General features: G+C 51.1%; 1 protein-coding gene across 6 annotated transcripts in view; it reads right to left on the reverse strand.

Annotated features, from left to right (window-relative positions):
• The window catches only part of DNMT3B (DNA methyltransferase 3 beta), a 38,622-nt gene extending 21,739 nt beyond the window's left edge, over nt 1-16,883 (reverse strand). For 5 of the 6 annotated variants that reach the window (XM_032604558.1, XM_032604556.1, XM_032604555.1 and 2 more), the window contains exons 1-4: nt 16,571-16,659; nt 2,880-3,060; nt 1,900-1,961; nt 304-411 (exon numbers count right to left, since the gene is read on the reverse strand). In XM_032604558.1, the coding sequence (XP_032460449.1) occupies nt 304-411; nt 1,900-1,961; nt 2,880-3,054 (345 nt within the window). In that variant the 5' untranslated portion in view covers nt 3,055-3,060; nt 16,571-16,659. Of the gene's footprint in view, nt 1-303; nt 412-1,899; nt 1,962-2,879; nt 3,061-16,570 lie in introns of all 6 variants that reach the window. The other variant, XM_032604554.1, reaches the window with a different exon arrangement.

The following is a 16,883-nucleotide window of genomic DNA, read 5'->3' on the forward strand; positions in this document are numbered from 1 at the left end:
TTCCCCCGGGGAGGGTTTCCCTGGTGGCGCAGTGGTTGAGAGTCCGCCTGCCGATGCAGGGAACACGGGTTCGTGCCCCGGTCCGGGAAGATCCCACATGCCGTGGGGCGGCTGGGCCCGTGAGCCATGGCCACTGGGCCTGCGCGTCCGGAGCCTGCGCTCCGCCACGGGAGAGGCCACAACAGTGAGAGGTCCGCGTACCGCAAAAAACAAAAACAAAGTTCCTCCAGGGAGATCCTGGACAAGGTTTTTAATGCAGGCTGATGTGTGGTTGAAGTGCCTTGGCTTAGGGCTGGCACTTACAGCTGGGCTTTCTGGCCGAGTCCTGGTTTCACGGAAGAGTTTTGGCATCACTGGAGTGTCGGAGCCATCTCCATCTTCCCCTTCGCCATCTCCATCGCCCGTCAGATCCTTTACAAGTGAAACATTATGAATTTTAGGATGTCATATAACCAAAATAGTTTTTAAATGAAGAGCCAATCATATAGAAAACAATCATAATATTGGTCTGAGTGACTTAAAAAGATTTTCAACCTCATTTTGTTCAAAAAATATTTTGCAGTGGCTTACCACATGATCATGAATTCAAGAGAAACCTTGGTGGAATTAGAAAACCAAAGAAATGGTGTCAATGCAAAGTGCGTCGTGAAGCCTTCCGTGCCCACACCATGGTTAGACTAGCTCGCTGTGCGCAGCAGGGAGACCTAGGGAGACGTAATCTCCACAATTAACAGTGTCTGGGAGAAATCACAGGCTCAAGGAAGATGCTTCTTGCTACAGTGACCAAGAAGAAATGGTGCTAATCCCGTGTCAAGTGCATGTCCCACGCTGCACACCAAACGCAACAAAAACTGAGCATGAGAACCAGAGCAGTGTTGAGTGGCTCGAGGTCTTGCCGGAGTGTTAAGAACTTGACTTTCACTTGCCAACTAAGGCCTCTAGTGAGTCCGTTCCTCTCTTTAAAATTGGTATAATGGTTCTTCCCTTATAAGGGAACAACAGGCTTATAATGAGACTCGAATAATGCACGCTTGCCCAAGGCAGGGCACAGAGGAAGTGCTCAGAGGCTAAAACAGCTGTTCTGAGCCTCTGATCCAGCACTGTCCCTTCCCAGTTCCCCACACAGCTCTCATTCCTCATCATATGGGTGCCCGCTTGTTGTCCTCCATGAGGATAAGAGAAGCTGTACGAGGGTAGGTTTTCATTGGTCCACAACTTTTGTCCATGACTTTGTCCCAATGCCTGACACTGGTTCTTAGAAAAAGTAACCGAATGGACAAAACTAATATGATTAATAGGAAAACAGAAGGCATAAATAATGTCAAGAGTGAAAAAAACATGGAAAAACTATAACTTGGAAAAAACTCATCAAGCAGAAACACTGATATTGCAACAAGTGGTAAAAGATATTTCAGTGACTGTTGCAAATCCACTAAAACAAGCCAGGCAAATTCTTTCCAACGTGGAAAAAGAAAAATCCTTGAGGCCACATGGCCATACAACCTTGCTATCAAACCGGACACAGATATTATTACAAGAAATAAATCATACATTCATTTTACTCATGAATAGATGCTAAAGTACATCCAATTTAAAACATACCATGAGCAAGTTGGTCTCATTCCAGGAATAAAAGGACAGCTTGCTACAGGAGGAATTTATCAATGTAATTGATCATCCAGATTGAGAAAAAAATAATTTCAAAAACTTGACAAATCACGGCAGCAAATGGCATCCTAAGTGAGGTCGCTGGAAGTCTTCTGTGTGCCTAGCAATGTTCAAATTCCTCACTCAACAAGTATTGACTGGGTACCAATTTAAGTGGGCCTCAGTTATCCTATTTGATGCAAACCAAAGAGAATTCCCCCGAATCCCAAAAAGTGAGAGTGGAGCGGGTACCTGAGTATAACTTAGCAGGCTGGAGACCTCCCTCTTAGACAGTCGTGAGCTTGATCTGCGGCCTGTGGAGGAAAGAACCAAAGTCTGTTGAGGAAGCGGCAGCCGCCAGGCTGTCCTGTCTCTTCTCTGGGCTGTGGCCTGGGGTCTCCCTAAACCCACTGGCATCTTCAGGGCTTAACTCCTAACCCCTCGGGACCCACAGTCCTCTCAATGTATTAGTAAGGCAACAGGATCCAAGGCCTGCATGAAATATAGAACCCAAAACACTACTGATGGTACTCCTGACACGTTCCTTCCAGAACTGTGCTGCCCAGTCAGTGGTCACTAACTCCACTTAAATGAGCATTCCAGTGCCTGCCATCGCAGCCACATTAAGTGCTCACACGTGGCTCCTGGCTGTTAACTATAACAGTTATAACAATGCAGAAATAGAACACTTTCACCCTCTGGAAAGTGCTATTGGACAGCACAATTTGAGGAGTTCTCAATAGCAGGATGGGACAATACAGGGGTTTCCAAATCAGCTGGGCCAGAAAATCTCAGTGGGGAGGATCCCAAGGGATCTGATCTGGGAGCAGCATAGGGGAAGGGAGGAGAGGGTGGGATTGGCAGCAAGCCTTAGACGCTCCCTGCCTGAGTGTATTTCTTCCCATAAAAATCACAGGCCCAGCTGCTAGGGGAGAGGGGTGCCCCTGTAAAAGGGCGAAAAACCTCAGTCTATCTATGCCGCAACCACCCCCGTGTCAGGAAAAGAACAAGGGTCATCGCCTTGGGGTCACTTGCTCAGAGTCCCAGCTGAGGTGACTGGAAAATAGGGAGGCCAGGGGCTCTGCCTCCATCCTCTTCCCTTCCCTGGAGCTTCCCCAGAGCCGTGGTATGAGGCTCTTGCCCCACAACCTGCCTTGAGTCTGCTCGGAGGCTCGTGTGCCAGCTGTGGTCCCCAGTGCCTGCCCACCCGTCCTCCCCACAGGCCAGGCCACCTCTTCCACCTCTTCCACCTCTGATGTCCGGGCTGCTGATAGCCTCCAGGATTGGGGGCGAGGGCGCGTCCTTGGAGTCGGAAGACTGGTCACTGCAGCCCCCGTTGGTGAGGATGGAGTCTTCCCTCCTGCTGGCGTCCTCCTCTCCGTTGAGCTGTCTGGTGTCTCCCTTCATTGTTTCCTGCAGGAGGGCCAGAATGAGGAGGGTAGCAGGGAAGCAAGGGCACAAGGGGGCAGCACGCCCCCAAACCTCCCGCCAGTGGCTTCAGGTCCTCAGGCCAAGAGAGGCCCCATGACTTGTCCTCAGGGTGATACTCCCGCCCAAGGACCCCGCCCAGGCTGCCCCCCATAGCCTGGCCCCCTCACCAAACTCGGAGGATCGGGACTTGGTTCCATGTGGCCACTCGACCTGAAGGCTCAGAAGCCAGCACCCAGGACAGAGGAGGGGGCTGGGCCGTGGTATGAGGCTCAGGCTGCTCTGTGCAATTAGCCGGCCACTTCAAACAATGCCATCTAGGGCCCGCCTGCCCCGGCCTGCCTGCCGCCAGCCTTGGTCCCCTCTGCCCCTGGCCCTCTCTCCCTGCCCAGCCTCTGCAGGGCCTCAGGAAGCCAGTGCATTATTTTCCCTCCTGACCCCTTTGTTTGCTCTCTCCCTTCCCCTCAATCTCCAGGTCCTCTTCCCACCCGCCCCCTCCTCCCCCACAGAACAGCTTCTCTCCTCTCCATGGCAGCACAAGCCCCGCCCCACCCCAACCTCAGGGGCCCATTGGTCTGCTGGCCTGTCGCTCACTCTCCTCCTCCCTTACCAGCTGGGGCTCAGAGTCCCAAGTTCCCAAGAAGGGAAGGGATGGAGGAGACACAGCAGGAAGGACCGGGGCATTTAACAAGGGGCATGCTCCCCATCTGCTCCAGCCACACCCCACCTCTGGGCCTTTGCCTCCCCACTGCTGCCCACCCTGGTATCCACAACATCACTAGGCTATTCAGCTAAGACCAGCTTGGGCCAGGTCTTCAGGGATGGGCCAGGTCTTCAGGGATGGGCCAGGTCTTCAGGGATGCGTTGGAGGGCTGTGCGACCTGCGACCTGGCCCACTGCCTGGGACATGTTGGCCTCAAGAACCTGCACCTTGCTCTCATTTATTCCTCCTAATGTGACTGTGGGCCCATTTTATAGAAAAGGAAAACTGACACACAGACCTGATTAGTCTCCAAAGTCAAAAAATCACAGTAAAAAAAAAAAAAAAAAAAAAAAAAATCACAGTAATAGACCTGAAACATTGTTAATCAACTATACTCCAATATAAAATACAATTTTTTTAAGAAACCACATGTAATCGGAAGGGTGAGGCCCCCAGGCTCCCATTCCTTTGTTTCCCCCAAACAGCTCCAGTATTTGGTGCCACACTGTCCTGTCCTGGACCCCTGCTTGGGAAGAGTTTCCCCAGCAACCGGCTGCCTATGGGGCCTGATCACTGCCAGCCCCTATTCCCCATCTTGGAGACTCACCACATGGTGCCTGATGACCAGGCTAGCCTCCAGGGTACCTTCCAGAAGTACCGTCTAGGCTGCAAGCTGCAGTGGTGACACAGGCACCATGCCCACCAGGGGGCGCTGTGGGGCTCACTGATGAGGCCTGCAGTGTCCCACTGAGGATTTGCGATGTCACGTGGGTTCTCAATTCAGTCCTCTGCACCGGTCCATCCCCCAGGTGTGGGTGTGGGACAACTAGCCCTCTGCTAGTCCCCATGCGGACCAAGGACCAGGGAATCACCCCGGAGCTGGTTAGAAGTGCAGAATGTCACACACCTACTAAATCATGATCAACATTTTCACAGGATCCCTGGGTGATCAATATGCACGTTAAAGAAACACTGCCTTGGGAATTCCCTGGCAGTCCAGTGGTCAGGACTCAGCGCTTTCACTGCGGGACCCTGGGTTCGATCCCTGGTCGGGGAACTAAGATCCCGCAAGCCACTCGGAGCGGCAAAAAAAAAAAAAAAAGAAAAGAAAAGAAACACTGCCTGGGTCACAAATGTATACACTGATATAGTTTAACCACCCCATGTGGTCCAGGGTATGTATGCAGGTTCACAGTTCCTGGTGTTTTCTCTCAACACATGTTAAGGACTCTCACCAGCCCCAGGGAAAAGGAAGAGCACCTGACCCAGCTACTTCTAGGCCCCTTTCACTCTCAAGCCCTGACCCGGAAGAACAGGTTGTCTGACCTATGGCCAGTTCCTGTGAGTCCAAGTTGCCAGTATCCCAGGAAAACTGCTGGAGTGTGGTTCAAAGTAATGATTAATTTCCAGCGTTTCGCCTCAGGCCAAACCAGTGAACTAAATAACTTGGGTGGCCTGGCAGGGGGTGGGAGGCTGGGCCATGGGGTACAAGATACCAGGAGGGTCCAAGGGGAGCTCTGTAAAGGGGGGAGGGGCAGACAGGGCTTCAAGTGAGGAGCTGGTATCAGGTCAGAGGCTGAAATCAAGGGACAAGACTTCTCTCTCATCTGGGACCCAGGATTCCCTAAGACAGCCCCCAACTGGATCAATGGGAGTCTCCCTCTTAGACCCATTTGGGGCCTGCAGCCTGGAGCTGACAATGATTAACTATGACTAACCACCCTCAGGCTTCCCCAGGGCCTCAGCAGTGCTAACTTGTCCACCAGCCTGCCAAGAGGGATGGACAAGTGAGCAGAGCTCCTTCCCAAAGCCAGATCTCAACATTCAGGAAAAATCCTGCCCCTAGAACCAAACACATGGGCACTGGAGGAAGACTCAGGAAAGGAAACCAACCAGCTGTGTCAGCAGCTACCTGGGTGCCCTGGGGTGAGCTGGGCGTGTAAAATAATTACTTCTAGTGGCATAATTCAGTGTGATTTCATTAAAAATTCCTTCCCTGTAGTTTTCATTACCTGGATTTGCAATGACATTAGCTTCACCACACGCACCAGCGTCCAGAACCGGCATGATTGAAAGATGCCCAGCTCGGTTTCTCTCCCGCCCAGGTTACACACAAGTTCAAAGAGATCCAGCTCCAGGCGTGTGTTGCTGCTGGGCCTGGGCCTGGAAGCCCTCCCCATCTCTCCCTATCACATACTCAGATTTCAAAAACCACAGTTCAAAAGCCAGGAAGGGTTCTCTCATAGGTCTCTGCTTCAAAAAGTGATGATCTGGCCCTCTCCGTGTAGATATACAAATCCTCTCACCTGATCATTTTTTTCAGCGTTTACTACTATATGCCAGGCACCTTTTTGTGCTTTACTTGTATTAGTTCATGCAATCCTTACATGAGGTACATATTATTATCCCTGTATAACACATGGGCAAACTGAGGTTAGGCAACATAACACATACTTGACCAGTGAGATTTGTTTAAAGGTGCTCAAAGAGTCCAGAGAAATTAAATAAGAACACACGAATTTTAGCTACATGCTCTTGGCAACAGGAAGAAATTAGCACCAGCCATTGGTTTCTAATGGTAGATACAAATCTCCCTCATGAAGCTGTTTGGCTTGTAATGAGTCAGAATCGGCATTTCCCAGATAGCATGGCCAACACAAGTTAGCTGCTTCATCTAGACTGATGGCTCCAGCGCTGGGAGATAAACTGGCCGGACTACCTCCTTGACAGAGGTGGCGCCTTCCTAAGGGATTTTTCAGAGGGACTCACATACCAGCTTCAGGACAGCCTTGCCGCTTGGCTGTTCTAACAGTTCCCAGGCCCCTACTGTAAGCTAAAGGCAGCACAAACCTCTAACCCCTACCCCATCCTGAGGCAAGTCCTCTCATCAACCTGCTGTCAACAGGCTCAGATGAATTAAGTCACCCAGCAAAGTGGAAGCACCAAACTCATGTCCAGGCAGTCCTGGGCACGTGCCTGTAACTGCTGTGCCTGAGACAAGTTATGAACAATGCACCATCTATCCCAGGGGCTACGGGAGCCCTATGGCTGAGGGACATGATACACCAGCTGAGCGTTCACCTTCACAGGAGGTAGTGGTCCGTCCTCGTGATGCAGGTGAACTCTGACCCTTTCCCAGAGGCTGGGGTCCAGCACGTGACTTGGGGGTGGGCAGCAGTGCCGGGTGGGCTCACCAACAAGGCTCCCCTGCAAGGCCCTGCCTCATTAGTGCAGGGTGCTTGTGTCCCGACTGAACCAGGTCAGACGTATCCAAATGCAATGTGGCAGACAGAAGGGTGGGTGGCACCCCTAATTAGACTCAGGGAGGAGGCTCAGGGACTCCCCAACCCAGCTATAAAGCTGAGAAGTGATGTCACTCACTTCTTCCAGGCTGGCACCAGCAGCAGAACTATTTCACTGGCACCTTGTAAATGTTAACTGCATTAATTAAACTCAGTGCAGGAAGTGGGGGAAGGTGGGCACGATGTTGAAGTGGTGGAAGCGGGGAGGCCACTTGAGCATCCCTACCCATAGTTAGTCCACCCAGGGCTTAGAGATTTGGTGAAGTAAAAAGGGAGAGGCTGGGCTTCCCTGGTGGCGCAGTGGTTGCGAGTCCACCTGCCGATGCAAGGGACAAGGGTTCGTGCCCCGGTCCGGGAAGATCCCACATGCCGCGGAGCGGCTGGGCCCGTGAGCCATGGTCGCTGAGCCTGCGCGCCCAGAGCCTGTGCTCCGCAACGGGAGAGGCCACAACAGTGAGAGGCCCGCGTACTGCAAAAAAAAACAAAAACAAAAATATAAAACAAAAGGGAGAGGCTGAAAGATAATCCCACCTCCCCTGTTTAAAAAATTCCTTCTCAAAAAAAAAAAAAACCAAACTCCTTCTCAGCCTGTGGGAGGGATATCTTGACTCCTGCCTCCTGCCCTTGAACTACTCAAGCCTTTCTTAGCTGTTCCCCAGAAATAGCTGAGATGGAGCAATCAATATGTACCTCACAAAAAGAGCTACTCTTACGATCCCCATTTTTCAGATGCGTAAACAAGCTCAGAGGAAACAGATCAGCAGATTCCTTGCTGAGGCTTCCAGAGTGACTAAGTGATGGAGATTGAGGCCTTAGTCCAGAAGTCAGATCTTAAAGACATCTTAAAACGATGCAGTAAGCATAGTTATAAAAGGTAAGCCCAGGAGGGACAGCTCACCCAGGTGAGTGGAGAGGGAGGCAGCCAGGCAGCAGGGACAGTACCAAGTCAAGGAGGCCAGAAATAGGCTGCCCACCTGGCTGCACACAGAGCACAGGGTCCCAGTTCAGTGCCTTTGCCTGATCAGGGATCTCCACTAAATTCCTAAGAGATCAGATTCACAGGAAAGCAGGAAGAAAAAGTCCTGTCTTCCTCAAGCCCCAGTTTTATAGTCTGTGAAATGAAATGACCCCACCTAATTCCTAGGTGGTTGGTGCTACAGATCCCAAAGTAGATGACAAAACCTTAAAACCTGGAGATTGGGCTTCCCTGGTGGCGCAGTGGTTGAGAGTCCGCCTGCCGATGCAGGGGACACGGGTTCGTGCCCCGGTCCGGGAAGATTCCACATGCCGTGGAGCGGCTGGGCCCGTGAGCCGTGGCCGCTGAGCCTGCGCGTCCGGAGCCTGTGCTCCGCAACGGGAGAGGCCACAACAGTGAGAGGCCCGCGTACTGCAAAAAAAGAAAAAAAACAACAACAAAAAAAAAAACCTGGAGATTACGCTTTCTCGTGTACCGTCTTGCCAGACATCCCAGTTCTGCCTCACCAAGGGGAGCATCCCTTCATCCACGATGATTCCGAAGTCTGGAGAACTGCTCAGTGCCTCTGGGTCATGGCTACATGCACCACTGTCATTGTACAGTGATAGCTGGCCCTTGGCATATTTATCAGAATCATCATAAGAATTGATCCCAGCAGCGGTCACATTGGACAAGTAAAAAAGTTGACTATGAGGATGTTCCTTGCAGCATTGCTCATTAATAGCAAAATACTAACAAATACCTGGATATTTGCCAATGGATTGTAGTAAAATCACATATCATTACCTTTTAGATAATTCACAGGAAAACCTAGGAACGTACAGAAAGATCCGAAAGATATGGCAGATTAAACTGGAGTTTGGAGTCAAACTTTTTACCCTATGTAAACAAAATGCAAGCAAACAGCCCCCTTCCCCTACAAGTTATTTGGGAAGCCCTAGGAAGGACGTGCAGATGTGGACAAGGAAGCCACAGGTCACCCAGAATGACAGGTGGGGCATGATGAGACGCAGAGGATTCTGGGAGCTGCCATGCCCACTCCTGTGACCTTGTCCTTCTTGGCAAAACCAGAGCCAAAGCGCCCTCTGCCCTCTTCCCAAGGGGTAAGGGAAGAAAGGAGATCACTATTCTGAAAAGCTACCCCCTCAGTTCTGCCCCTCACAGCAGGCTGCACCCGTTGCTTCAGCCTATGCCTTAAATCTCAGCCCATCCACATACCAATGCCATGGGGATATTGATTCAGCCTTGAAAATGGCAATCTGACAGTATGATCTCACATGCCAAGTGTCTGCATCCTGTTACACAGGATTCTACTGCGAGGAATTGACTCGGCGCAAAACTCTCACCAAAACCTGTGGGCAGGATTGGCACTGCCTTTCTTTGCTGTAGCAAAAGCTGCAAACAAATGATCAATTGGAGACTGACTAAATTATATGCAGCCACACCGGGGAGACCACTGAGAAGCAAAGAATGGGGCAACCGTTGCTAGATGAAGCCATGTAAAGTGAAAGTCTGCCCCAATACAATCCCATTTGTTAATTCATTACCGTGTACATTAAGCAAAGTTCCTCCAGCATTTTTCCTCTGACTGTAAAAAGTTAGGTATCTCAGGAAGGTAGCTTGTGGGGGAATGGACAACCATATCCCCATGTTACTTTCACAAGCAGAAAGTCAACTTTAAAATGTCACTGTCCAAGAAACATTTTTTCCTTCAAAAATGTTCAAGTTTAGCTAACCTGAAGTTATTTGTATATGGTTTGAGGTAGGGATCTCAATTTTCCCTATAAGGAAAGCCAGACACATATAATAACTAGTATGTCCCAACTCCACCTCTTTTATAAAGTTCCTGTATATAAATGGGATGTCTCTGGGTTCACTTCTCTTTTTGGTATTCACCCCTTGCAACTTCTTTTAATCGTGGTAGCTTTATAATAAATGCTCATACCTGCTAGGACAAGCCTGCCAACCTTATTGAGAAGTTTCATTGATTTTCTCCTTAAAGGTCTTGAACATCCCTTAGTTTGGGTTTTCTTTTCTTTTTTTTCTTTGCTGTACACAGGCCTCTCACTGTTGTGGCCTCTCCCGTTGCGGAGCACAGGCTCCGGATGCGCAGGCTCAGCGGCCATGGCTCACGGGCCTAGCCACTCCGTGGCATGTGGGATCCTCCCGGACCGGGGCACGAACCCATGTCCCCTGCATTGGCAGGCGGACTCTCAACCACTGCACCACCAGGGAAGCCCCAGTTTGGGTTTTCTTGTTTCTAGTTCCCTCTTCTGGCCCTTAGATTTCTTTTCTAGGGAGCTTAGCATGCACGTTAGACATCATTCCTAGTTGCTTCCGTGAGAGGACTTACAGATTAATCAGAAAATTAGTCCTTGAGCATTACTTATTTTTAAAAAAGACAAAAAAGAAAAACTAGGTACAATGTATGAGGGAAGTAGGGAAAGTGATGAAAAGGTATGAACTTCCAGTTATAACTAAGTCCCTATGTTATGTCCCTATGTATGTTACTATGTATGTAACTAAGTCCCTATGTATGTTACTATGGGATGTAACATACAGCACGGTGGCTGTGGTTAACAAAATTGTATTGTATCTTTGAAAGTTGTTGAGAGTAGATCTTAAAAGTTCCCATCCTGGGAATTCCCTGGCGGTCCAGTGGTTAGGATTTGGGGCTTTCACTGTGGGGGCCCGGGTTCAATCCCTGCTTGGGGAACTAAGATCCTACAAGCCACACAGCGAGGCCAAAAAAAAAAGAGGGTCCTCTTTCACAAGAAAAGAAGTTGTAACTATATGAGGTTAAAATGGAATTGCATACTAAATTGGCTTTTTTATAAAAGCCCATGATATCTCACATAAACGGCTTTTGGAAAAACCAGCCACAATTACCTAGTAGGAGTTTGGGCCCGCCCACCTCAACGCAGTGGTGAATCAGGCCTGCAGACAAAGCAGTCAGCAGACAGGTAACTCCAGAGCATCTTAACCCAACTGCATCCTGCCAGTTCTGTGGGTCTAAGCCAGGTGGAGGAGGCAAAGGGCTCAGAAATTTCACAGCATTTCAATGCAGAGTCCACTCCCTGCTAGCTGTGTGGCCTTAGGGAAGGGCGACAATTTTAATATTGAGCAGTTACTCTGTACTGTGCTTTCAGCCCAACACACATAACATCCTAGGACAGATCAGGACCCTGGAAAAGGCCACTCTTATCCATTCAGATAGGAGTTCCTGCTATGCTTCAGGAACCATGTTCATTCTGCAGGAGCGTCAAAGGCAGGCAAGGGCCAGCCAGCCCCTGCCCTCATGGGGTTGAGGTTAGGAATTGGGGGGTAGGGAGGGCCAGGGGACAGTGGAGATAACAACAAGGTAGGCTCACCCCCAAAACCTGTTCTTCTCTTACACTACAGAGGACAAGATTTCACCCACACCTCTATGTACATTTGCTCAGAACTTTCCAAATCCTATCATCCTGCCTCCCATATAACCCAGAACAACCCATAAAATCCCTGCGGACAGCACCGGCCTGTTCAGGCATCTCGCCTACCACTGCATTTCTCACCGTGTCCCAGGTGAGGTCTCCCGCTCACCTGCGGTGTCCCCTCTGGGTTTCAGTGCCGCAGCTACAGGACACTCAGGCTTGACTGAGGCCAGCTTTTGTTGCTTTACTCAAGTTACACAGCACACATTCACGGAGCCAGGACGTCAGGGGCCCCAGCACTGTGCTGAGGAATGGGAACACTGACCAAGAAGGCATCATCCCTTCCCAGGAGCTGAAGTGCAGTGGAAGGCCCTGGCTCTGGCCCCAGCATGCCACCATTTGCTACAGGAAGCAAACGCAATGGGAAATAAATGCTGCTTAGGAAGCCCAGTTAACCTCAGAAGGTGGGGCTGCAGGGAGGGATGGAAAAGAAACAGGTAGGCAACCACTTCTCCACCCGGGCTGCTACACAGGAGACCTGATCAGGGGGAGAGATTAACACCAAACTGTGAACTCCCCGGTACCTTTCTCTCACAGCCAGGCCTGTACATCTCTCTTGGGCAGGGCACTAAAGATTCCTCTGCTCCAGGGAATAAGACAAACCAATATATCAGAGAACTTCCTTCAGATTTTGGGAGACCCGAAGACATGTTCAAGTCCCTATCCCACAAAGAAACCCTCCAGTTTAAGTCCCACAGATAATTTCGGTCTCTCTCAAATACGGAGATAAGTTTCAAAACTTAAATATGAGAAATGAAAACAGTGAAAACAAACAAAAAGACATACTCAAACATTGGAGGGAGCACTGAAAGCTAAACAAAGATTCTCAGGGAGATAAGGGATGTGTCCAAAAAACAAGATGAAGACATCATTACAAATGGAATTTGTAGGACAAGAACGCTTCAAAACATAAAAGCTGAGGACACCAGAAAGCAGAACTTAAACACAAATGGCCAAAATTCTACCAGGCCAGGAGGCACCACATCTGATAAATAAGAGTTATAGAAAGAGTAGAAAAAAACAAGGCATATAATGGCTCAAGGGAATTCATTCCCTCAACTTCAGGAGAAGAGTCCCCAAAGCTGTTGGGCCCACTTCTCCCGTTATCTCCTCCTTCCACACACCTGGTCAGCATCAAACTGTCCCCAAAAGGAAATTTGTTAGTCAAGAACGTTTCCCCACGGATCCCTCACACCCATCAATTATCAGTCGTTTCTGAAAATGCACTTCTAATTTCCCGCTCATCATAATCTTTCAATGGCCAATTCCATTTGCTTGGGAAGCCGGCCCCAAAGGTGACCACAGTGGGCACCTTCCCCGATTGAGCACCTTTCCTCACCACTCTGTACTTTCCTTGCGTTCTCATCTCTTCACTAAGGAAGGGCTGCTGGTCCTCTCTACGCTTTTCTCCATTTCTAGAAGAAATTGAGGACCCTCTCCCCCAATGAAAGCAAAACATTCATTACGTTGGGACTGTGAGATTATAGGCCGTGACCCGTTTTTTTCTTGGCATCTGAAGATGGTACATTTGATTTTCATTTGTATCTAACACAATAAAAGTCACTTTTTGAAATATTCCAATTCCCTACACAAAACAGGTCCTCCTCACTTTTTGCTTATTCTGAGGAAAATCTCAGGAATGCTAACCAGGATTGTTTCTCTCAAGACGTAAATAATGACCACTTGCTAATATTTCAGTATTTACCACATAATGCGACATTTATTGAATCCTCAGTATGTGCACTTTTTAATCTATAGCATCTCAACTGACTTCAACATCCCCTGGAACTGGCCAACAACGCATCCCTATTTTACAGATGGAGCAACTGGGGCTCACCACCAGCTTATAAACTGAGTGAACAGGAATACCAATCCAGATTTGATTCCAAAGCCCAGGCCCCATGCGCATACTGACTCCAATGACTAACATGACCTAGAGCACAACAGGCTTTTTACAATACTTAGGGCCCCCACCTAACTCATTTTGTGAAAGAGCACCCTAAGGCTTGCTAAGCTAAAAGGTCCCTGGATTCCATTTCGTCCTCCTACCAACTCTACTGGGTGTGTGTGTACTTGTACCCACTACACAGAAAGGTAATCCAGCACAGCAGCCCCACGTGTGAGCTCCCTCTGCATTTACCAGGCCACTTCCCTCCAGCCACAGGCAGACACATCTGAACATCTGGACTGGGCTTGTTCCCTTCTGGAAGGACAAACTCTTGTCCTGGGATACTGGCAGATATGAAAGTTCTGAAAAGCACTAACCACCAAGCTGCCAAAGTACCTGGATCTCCCCGAGTTCCATCAGCTGCAAATTTTCGGCCCAGTGAGAACATCAGCCCATCACTTTACAAAGAGGGTGCTGACAACACGAGGAATTCTGTAGTCCTCCAGCCCTGGTCCATCATGAAACTGAAAAATCACCCTAAACTCATGATTTTAAAACTCACTCAACACCAAGAGTGTGCCTAACCCGAGATCCTGTACCTCTCAAAGGCTGAGGTGGAGGCACTTGCCATGCTGTTGGACCAAGAAGAGTTTCAGATTTAGTGAGGACCATCTCAGGTGAAATTTCCAAGTATCTGAGCCTGGAGGTGGGACAGCTGGCAGGAGTGCTGGTCTGAGACAAAGAAGTCAGTCCCACGGCAAGTTTTCTGGGAAGGAGAACTTGCCCCAAACCACCCCCCACCCCCCAGTCAGGAAGCTTGGGGCTGCAGTAAGAAAGCACGACAGGCCCCTCTGGGTTGCAGGCCCCACGTGGCTGGAGGAGAGGAAGGAGGGGAAGCAGCTTCTCCCAGCCCCACCTCCCTTGCTCCTCCCCTTCGCCCCCTGCAGCTCCCAGATACCCTCCTCCCCTCCTAGCCAACATTGCAAGGGGTGGAGGTATTGCTTATGGCTTTAAGGAGCGGGATGCAGCCAGCCCCAGCCCTGGGCCCTTTGTCTCAGCCTTCTCCACCCCAATGGGGAAAGGGAAAGGATCTCACTTAGCTCTACACCTTCAAGGTAGGCCCCAAACTTGGGTGGGGGTGTAAAAATGGCCCCAACCCATAAAACAAAAACATGTTGCTTTCAAAAAGGAACAAAGGCACTCCTTCCTGCCAACTCCCAAATTGAAGACAATGATTTGGAAAAGCTTTCACAGCTCAGAGGAATACCTTGGTGGAGGAAGGCAGGAAAGGAGGGGCCAGTGGAGGTGCCTCCTTTCATCCCCAATTCTCATTAATGGCCACCCTAAAAAGAGGGGCTAGCGGTTAATTAGTACAATGTCAACATTCACCACCTGCTATGCCAAGCACTATCGCATTGAGTCCTAACCCAAGCCTAATGTGATAGGGGCTATTACCCCTGTCAGACATCTGAGGAAACACTGAGGGTTAGAGGTTAAATCATGTAAAAACTAGTTTCGCTCTTACACAAATTGGGGTTATCAGCACGACTGTTCCTATTTCACAGATGTAATAACTAAGGAACACAGGGCAACAGATTTACAGGGACAGATTTAAACACATGCCAAAGACCTATGCATTCCCCTAAAAGAGGGCAGTCTGCTTAGACCACACACTAGATAATGATGCCAAGCCTTTATTGAGGGATTACTGTATGCCAGCCCTATAAAATAGGTAGCGTCATCTCAACGCTGGAAGAATTAAGTCTGCACCTGGGGATTCCAATGGCTGGGGTGCAAGAAGTCACAGCAGTCCTGGAGGCGGAGGGCAGAGGCAGGTCGGCGTCCTGGGCCCTGGAAGCAAGGGCCCCACCAGGGATACCAAAAACAGTTACCACCAGTTCACCAAAACTCACAGCATCCAGAAATCAGGAGGCGCAAAGTCAGAAATCATAGTCTTGTCCTTAATTCTCTTTAATTCATACACATCTCAGCTTGAGGGGATGGGGAAGCACAACCGCCCAGCCAGCCTCTTTCAGCCCAGATAAGGGAAGGAGGCCAAGTGGAGGCCCAGGCCTGGGGCTGGGCCCAGAACTCCTGCAGCCCTTCCCTGCCACAGGTGCGTGACTCCAACGGGGAAAAACCCAGGCCCAAGAGCAACTCTCTGTTGCTAACTTGCTAAATCGGCCGGCTCTTTCCCAATTTCCACTTTCTCCCCTGTGAAGTGGGGCTCAACACCCACCCTCCCTCGCCGAACAATCACACGGGCACGGAGGTACGGCTGGAAGTTTTCAGGCTCAGTTTGCAAGTCTGGGAAGTGGGACCAGCCTGACTCTGGAAGAGGGGAAAATAGAAAGTGAGCCCCCAGGGCAGGCAGCGTGGCCGGGGCAGGGAAGCGCCGCCCCGGACCGGCGCCTCCCGGGCCAGGTGTGCACAGGGAGAAGGCAGCCTCTCCCGAGGGCATCCCGGCAGCCCCGCAGCGCCTCGCTCTCCGTAGCTCATCTAGGGAGTACCCCGCGAGCCCGCCCCTCTGGCACACGCCCCCGAGAAGCGCGCACACCCCGGCCCACCTGTTCGCCCGCACCCATCCACAAGCTCTCTCCTAGCCCTGGGACGGAAAAGAAAAAGAAAAAAAAAAAAAGTCCCTCAGAAGAACCCCCAGGTACAAGTCATAAAGGACGGACGCTCACCTCTTTGGCCGAACTCTCTTCTATTCCGTGCCCCTCCCCAAGGAGGCTCCCTCTCAAGCCGAGGCCAGGTAAGAATACCCCTCCCCATTAACTCCACTTCTCTCCAATGGGAGACCTCCTCCCCTCGGCTGTAGACCCCAGGAAGGCCGCCCATCGCCCTCCCTGGGGACGAACCTCTTTGCTCCTCTGCGTCTCGGGAACACAGCAAGTATCCCTTCCACTCGTATCGCTGTAAGACACATGCTCCCCGCCCATTTTATCCTCCTTGCCCGTTTCCCCCAAGTAGGATCAGGGACTTCTCCTCCCCAAGCATGCCTGGTCTCCAGCCGGATGGGAGCCGCCTCCCCAGGAGGTCCCGGAACGGGATTCCCTCGCTGCAGTCCCGGGACCCCGCCGCTATGCCCTCCCCCACCAGCCCACGGAATCCTCGGGCTGGCGAGCCTCCCCGGGGCCACGGGGCGCTCACCTGCCGAGAGCCTGGCTCGGGCGCGGCTCCGCGGTCGAGCCGCGGATCCGGACAGGCTGGCGGGAGGCCGGCGGGCGGCCGCGCAGGGCGCTCGGCTAGCGAATCTCCGGCGCCGATCGCCGAGCTACGTTTACTTGGCCACTTAACCCCCGCGCTGCCGGCCGGGCGCGGCGGCCGCCCGCTCGCCCGCCTGCCGGTGGGCCGGTGGCGTCCGTCGGGGGGCGCTCGGGGCGTCCACGCGGGCTGCGGCCGCCGGGCCGGGGGTGGGGCGGCTGCTGCGAGGAAGCGGCGCGGGCAGGACCGGGCAGCTGGA

The sequence above is a fragment of the Phocoena sinus genome, chromosome 15 (assembly GCF_008692025.1).
Source record: "Phocoena sinus isolate mPhoSin1 chromosome 15, mPhoSin1.pri, whole genome shotgun sequence".
NCBI lineage: Eukaryota > Metazoa > Chordata > Mammalia > Artiodactyla > Phocoenidae > Phocoena > Phocoena sinus.